The sequence below is a fragment of the Gavialis gangeticus genome, unplaced genomic scaffold (assembly GCF_001723915.1).
Source record: "Gavialis gangeticus isolate Ggan-Ray unplaced genomic scaffold, GavGan_comp1, whole genome shotgun sequence".
NCBI classification, from domain to species: domain Eukaryota; kingdom Metazoa; phylum Chordata; order Crocodylia; family Gavialidae; genus Gavialis; species Gavialis gangeticus.
The window spans coordinates 15,950,421-15,957,155 of record NW_017729019.1 but is presented as its reverse complement, the minus strand read 5'-3'; the positions used below and the strand labels follow the sequence as shown (position 1 = coordinate 15,957,155).

General features: G+C 41.6%; 1 protein-coding gene across 13 annotated transcripts in view; it reads right to left on the bottom strand.

Moving 5' to 3' along the window:
• Nucleotides 1-6,735, bottom strand: part of NFYA (nuclear transcription factor Y subunit alpha) — a 19,513-nt gene that overhangs the window by 12,202 nt on the left and 576 nt on the right. For 4 of the 13 annotated variants that reach the window (XM_019514215.1, XM_019514211.1, XM_019514203.1 and 1 more), the window contains exons 2-3: nt 3,406-3,525; nt 1,516-1,602 (exon numbers count right to left, since the gene is read on the bottom strand). In XM_019514215.1, the coding sequence (XP_019369760.1) occupies nt 1,516-1,602; nt 3,406-3,480 (162 nt within the window). In that variant the 5' untranslated portion in view covers nt 3,481-3,525. The other 9 variants (XM_019514216.1, XM_019514213.1, XM_019514214.1 and 6 more) reach the window with 7 other exon arrangements.

Genomic DNA, 6,735 nt, shown 5'->3' with positions numbered 1-6,735 from the left:
CCCTAGAGAATTACACTGAATTACATACTCTGTTAAGTGGATATTTTGAGGACTTCCAAACAGCCAGTGTCTGCCATCCTAGACTTCTACTTTCTCCTTTTACATTTTGACCTTCTCCTCACCCCAGCCAGTTACAATAAATGCCTGCAATTGTCTCATCAGTGCAAACGCGATACATTCTGAAAATTATCTAGGAGAGCCCATTTATAACAGTCTAAAAAGATAGACTCACTTAAAAGAAATAGCTCCACTTTCCATGTCAAAATGCATTAGAGGATTACGTGCTGAAACTCCGAGGAAAGCAACCTAGATTATTTCTCAATAGTCAAGGTTGTGAACAAGATACCCTGTCTTCATTAGGACATCTGATAACCCTACTACCCAGTGTCATCCACACTACACTTTGCTAGCATATGACAACCACCTTCAGCAATGAATAGTATATAACCTGCATCATAATGAAGGAAGGGATGAGAGCATGCATACTTCAGTTATAAAGCAACAAAAGTAAACTGAACAAAAATGATAAAGACTGTGCATTTCATTAACAAAATCAGAAACGAGCAAAAGAGAAAAAATGCAAACTTTTCAGGCACAGGACTGTGATGCAATAGAGTGCCAAGGAAGGCAATTCAATCTGCTAAATCTTTCACACTTTAGCTCACAGCAGAAAGTCACTGACCAGTTTCATGACTAGCAACACCATTTTGCCTTTTCAGTACCTTTTTCCTCCAATGAACTGTGCAAGGAAAAAAAGCCCATATGGACTTCAGCGATGAAAGAAAGCTGTATAACTTTGGTACAGTGACAACATTCACCATCCAGAGGGTTTTTTTATCCTCTTCAAAAGCCTGCTGCATGAACTAATGGGATGAAGTTCACAAGCCATGGAACATTTTGCACGAGCAGAGGGTTTGAAATAACCTGCAAACCTTCCTAATTTGTGACTAATTGTATCAGTAAATACCATGCAATTCATGGATTTTTCCTGTATCATACAATGGAAGTAAGTGATGAGTAATTATCTCAAACCCACAGCATACAGTAGAATCCTCAGTTTTTGTTTCCTTTTATAGATGGGAGGAAAGGCACTCCCCTTGAAGCTGCTGGGCTGTCCTCCCACTCTGTGGCTCCCTTTTATGGCAAGATGACAAAATTCCCAGTACATGCTGGTGCCTGCAATGGTGCTGCAATGAAAGTCCTGGGGTTTGTCATCTTACTTGACTAGAGCTGCTAATTCCTCCTTTGACACCTCCTAATTACAGAAGCAGAGAGTTTTTACAAGTGGATTACATTTTACTGCATGCATTTCAGATCTAAGAAATAAGCAGCTCTGCATTCATTTTATTGGCACAAAAAAAAAAACAGTTAGCTGGAGTTATGGCTGTTACATACTAGTGAAACCATCACTAATTGTTCTGTGCCTATGTCAAACCCTGCTACAAACAGAGTATTAGTTATGAGGTGATGGGAAATTCATGCAGTGCTCACAAACACATTTAGAGAGATCACCACTACCTGGAGGGTCTGGACTTGCTGGCCTGAGGCGGATGCCACCTGGGCCTCTGTCTGCAACTGGACAGCAGTAACACCACCCTGCTGCTGGGAACAGGAACAGGAATAGCTTGAAACAAGGAAATGCAGAGCTCAAAACAAGAGACAACCTTTCTGGTGGGAAAGGGAAAACTTCGAAGTTGCACACCATCTGCCCTCAGAAAATAAATGGGCTGAGTATGTTCCAATTCACAAAACAGAATGCTAGGAATCTCAATGTATGCATGCTGTCAGGGCTCAGCAACCCCAAAGAAAGCAGTTATAGGGGACATATCAAAGTATTTCGGAATAAAATGACTGCAGGTTTTTTTAATCATTCCATTTTACTTAAGTGTTTTGCTTTTCCCAGTTATCATAAAAAGTTGGTAGCAATTTGTCAGACATCCCAAATAAAGGGTGCTAAATTCTTTTATCACGGAATAGGTACAGGATGGACAGCTGCAATGCAAGGTTCACCAAGTTACTGTGCCAACATGCTTCAATCCTGACTCTGAAGGACAAATCTCAAGGGTTGAGATTCGTTAATGACCTGTTCTATCTATAGCCTCTTTGCTGAGGCACCCAAAAATAATCTTCCTAACTGTAGTAAGAGGGACATCCTATCTATTAAGGACTGGAGTAGGACTGAATCATTCAAAGTTTTTTTTAAATCAAAATTTATCTTCAAAAAGATCACCTTAAGTAGAGTGTGATGTTGACTTTGAAAATTAACACCAGGACAAAAAACAAGATCAACATTTGGTTCTATTATCTTTGTCAACCTTCCTTTGGCATGTCACAGGAGAAAAAAAGATATGGAAAATACAGTTTAAAATGTCAATAAATCAAACTTCAGGTTCTGACTGAGCGTCAGCATCAGCTCTATGGATCTGAATTTTCAACAGATCCTAAACTGCAGTTTTTAACCTCCGTTATGGTCTTAGTAATAATCTAATCCTGCTCCCAATTAAGACAATCAACTTCCGATAAGAACACTGGAAGCATAAATTCACTTTCCCACTGTCTAGTAATCATACTGATTGACAAGCAGCAAACTGCTACTTCAAAGTGAAAGCCTGATTCATACCATCTTATGTACATGGCAGAAAGAGTAATTTTTGTTCAAAGCTAAAGCAAACATAAGGCATGACAAACGAAAGTTACTGACACCAGGGAACTAATGTGTGCGCCCAGGAAGAAAATTCCTTACAACAGGAAGGTGGAAAAAAAGAACATTTTAACAGGTAGCCTAATTTTTTTTTTTTTTTTTAAAGCAGCTCTGTGTGCTGGTACACTGTAAGATGCAAGCTGAAAATAAGAGGAATGACAGACAGTAAAAAAGTAGCAAATGACTGAATGATGCGTCCAAAGTAATATATTGTTTCTCAGTTACTGTGGTATGTGTGTTTACTCTTATCTGTCAGCGGGGGTCCAAACACCACAATCTGGATAAACATTTTTTGTTTATTTTTAAAGAAAGCTGTACAAAGTCTCAGTGTGCTTGACACAACCCCATTTCAGACCTTGGAAAAAATTACTGTTGTTTGCGGGCTGTGAGTGCTCAAACTAATAAGGGGTTTCCATTTAATACCTCCATGATCATTTTCAGATAAGGTTACCTTTGCTCACATCCATAACAAATGGTGAACTCTCTAGTCTGATAAAACACGGCACTCTGCAAATTTTCTGCTTAAGATTAAATCTGCCAAAACCTGTACTTCAGTGGGTAAGTCAGGCTGCTGAACAAGCAGTAGAAGTCGAACTGTTACACATCCACAGCACCTTGCTGGCCCTGTGCAACCAGTTATTAGCTTTTCATGTTGTCTGCAAGTATCAGGACTCTCAGCTCACCCTTCAAGATAATTGCCTTACCTGCTGCTGAATCTGTCCAGCTTGCACAACAATTTGTTCTGTAGAACTGTTGCTGTTTGCTGTGTACTGTTCCATAACTCTTCAATTCCAATGCTGTGCACAGCACCTCAGTCTGGGTATCTTGCAAAACAATAAAAAAGCATTATTATTGCCTCCATGGCTCACGGTTAGCATTAGCTTACAGTTACTGGAAACTCAGCCTCCTACTAACGCTGTCTTAACAGTAAGAACCACTATTTAACCACAAAAAAAGACTCTGTTGATAAGAAATCTTTTTCCTTCTGCAGAAAGAAGTCAGAGAATTCAGTGTCAAAATTCATTAAAAACCCTCATAATTGTAAAGAGAGATGCTCAGTGGCTGGGCGCTGGACAGAAATTCACAACAGGGGTCCAGTTCTAATTCTCCCACTAATCTTGTGTGAATCTGTCTTAATGTGCCTGTTTCCCTTCTCACCACTTTCATTCTTACTTGCTTAATTTGGAAGCGCTGGGCCAAGGAGCGTTATCATACTATCTGCTTTCAGTGGGGTTCTCTAGACATTACTTAACAAACTGCGTTCTATTATGATAAAATATTTTAATGAAAAAAGTTTACTGAAAATGCCACACCAGCACCAAATTAACTCTTGAAGAACTCAACAGATTTCCAACAGCAAATGACATGGCAAGAGGGCCTAAAATACCTCCACTGCCTACTGCACAGAATCATTCAGAATAAACTGTTTTCCTGATCCCCTTTTAACCTCAAAACATAAAAAAATCTTGTGTATATACCCTCCACCCACATGCCATCTCTCCTTCTCTGACTTCTCACCCCAGAGAATGGGGGCTACAATGCCAAAATAAAATAAACTCCCATAACACATCTCCCCTTCCTCTTTTCTTAACTGATCACCAAATAAGGAATTCTGACTTTCACTTGTAATGAAGCACATAGATCGATTCTCTCACAGTAAAGTTACTACTCCCCAGGTTAAAAAGCCAGCATACAACTTGTCAACTGTAAGAAAAACAACAGCAAAAAAACCTTAACACCTTCAGTTTTCAAAGAACTGTGTACAGGACCTGGTCATATCATGATGCCTACCGACTTCAGCTTCTGCAATGTGCAGTGAGGACTTTGACCTTTGTTTTCCCTGTCCTTTAATTTTCAGTTTATCATAAAAAACACCTAAAAAGAGACTGTACATTGATTTATCCTCTTTACATCATCTCTTTTATATTACATAGCAATTTTGTTTTGCATTAACCCAAAATGTGGTTATTTATTTGTTTCGGTCAGCTACAATCAATACTTCCCAGCTCTCCCACTGCCCAAATAGTATGTTTTTTTCAGGATACACGTTATATAGCCTAAATGAGGTTACAACTTTCTCTCTCCTTGTCAAGTGCTGTGATCACAATTGAAAAGTATAACGAGTTGTTATGATCACAGAAAATATCTGAGTTGCCACACAAAAACGAGAATTTTGTTGCAATTTTGACTGTCCGCTGTTGAGTTTGCAGAATTTTTGAGAGCCCAGTGTAAAATAAAAACCCTCTCAAAACAAGGGATAAATACAACTGCATTTTACAGAGCTCAACAAATATATCACTGAACTTTTTCAAATGAGTGCCTCATACTACCTCAGACTGTCTTCCTTCACAATCTCACACTAAGCAGGGCCATACTTACATAGGTACCTTGGATAGGAAACCCTAGGATGCTGCAGAGTGGTGCTGGCCATGGTACAACTGACAATCTTTCATCCGTGTCAGCTTAAGAGACACATAAACATGAAGTCCTGGTCATAATGCCAAGGAAAGTTCCCATCCATTTATGCAAGAGAACAATACCGATGCCATGGTGTGCTTCTAAGTGCAATAATATCATTCTTCTTCCTAACAAGCTCTCACTCCAGTCTCATTTGCATATTGTATTCTTCACACCTGCCCTAAAGTCTTGTGCGCTCCCTCTTAAAACAAGTCCCACATTCCACCCTTAAAGAAAGCATTTCAGTGAAGTATGCAGGTTGCCACAGTCATTACACAGCATGCAAGGCAAACAGGTACTGGCCAGAAGTCCCCCATTATTCCCTCTGCCGTGTCATTAAACAGGGATCTATTATTGGCTACCAACGCTCCAACTAGGACTCCAGTGCCTTTCAGGACCCTTCTATTATATCTGAAATCTTGATAATCCAATCAGCCCAGCTCCCTGAAAGCTTCTGCTTTAGAGGAGAAAGAAGAGAATGGTAGATGTGCAGGCTACGACCTGCACCAAAGGGAAGAAAGTGAAATAAAAGGTCATAGCATGTCTTTAAGGAGGAGGTTTAGTTGCCCAGAGCAGCGGTTCTCAACCTCTTTTTTTTTGTACCAGGACCCATGTGTAAATGTTGATGGCCAGTCCTGACCTAGTGCCCTTTGCTCCCAGGCCCCAGTCTCAACCTAGTGCCCTTCACTCACAGGCCTCAGCCCCACAGTGTGTGGGGCAGGGGGCAGGTCTGGGGCATGGGGAAATCTAGGGAATTTTTTTGTCCTTTAAATCGAGAACCCATTTTTAAAACGTGTTTGCGATCCTCTCGTATATTCTCATGACCCACAGGTTGAGAAACGCCGGTCCAGGGAAGAGAAAAGGATCGCAAACCAAGCCACTTGATGAGATGTCCTGTCTCACTAGCCTGACGCTTGCTGATGCTGTAACTCTCGTTTTTATTCCAACCCCGACGAAGCAAAGGCATCTACACGGTTTGACAACAGCAGCGCAGAACAGGGGGCGTAAAGCCAGCTCCACCTGCCGCAGAGGAAAGCCCTTATGTGCTAGGGATGTCAAACACCCAGCTCTGAGAACAGCCAAGGGTTCAACAAACAACAAAGGTATTAAAAAAGAGTCACGCTTTCTAGTCAGGATAAGTTTCGATAACATTCTGCTTTTTACCACCCTACCGAAACCTGCAGGGCCCAACGAGTCAAACCTCTCCTATCTCGGCACTTAAAAAAAAAAGAAAAAAGCCTGGACTATTTAACATTGCTTCTTAATGGGTATCTCCGCATTAGTGCCGTTTCTCAGCTGAAACCAGCGGGTAACACTTCAAAACACCAAGTCAGGGGAGACTGCATTTTGCAGGTGCGGATCTCAGTAAGGGAGGAGAGCGTCGGGTTAATCCAGACTCTACACAAAAATGTTTTGCACTGGCCGCTGCTTTTTCTTTTCGATCCCCACGGGCCTTCCGGCACATCAAGCCTCCCCGCAGCCCCGGGCTGAGCACGGCCGCGTCTCCCCCGCGGAAGGGCCGCACCGCTCACGGCGGTGCCCCCCACGCGGCCTATCCTCAGGCGGACCCCGGCGCG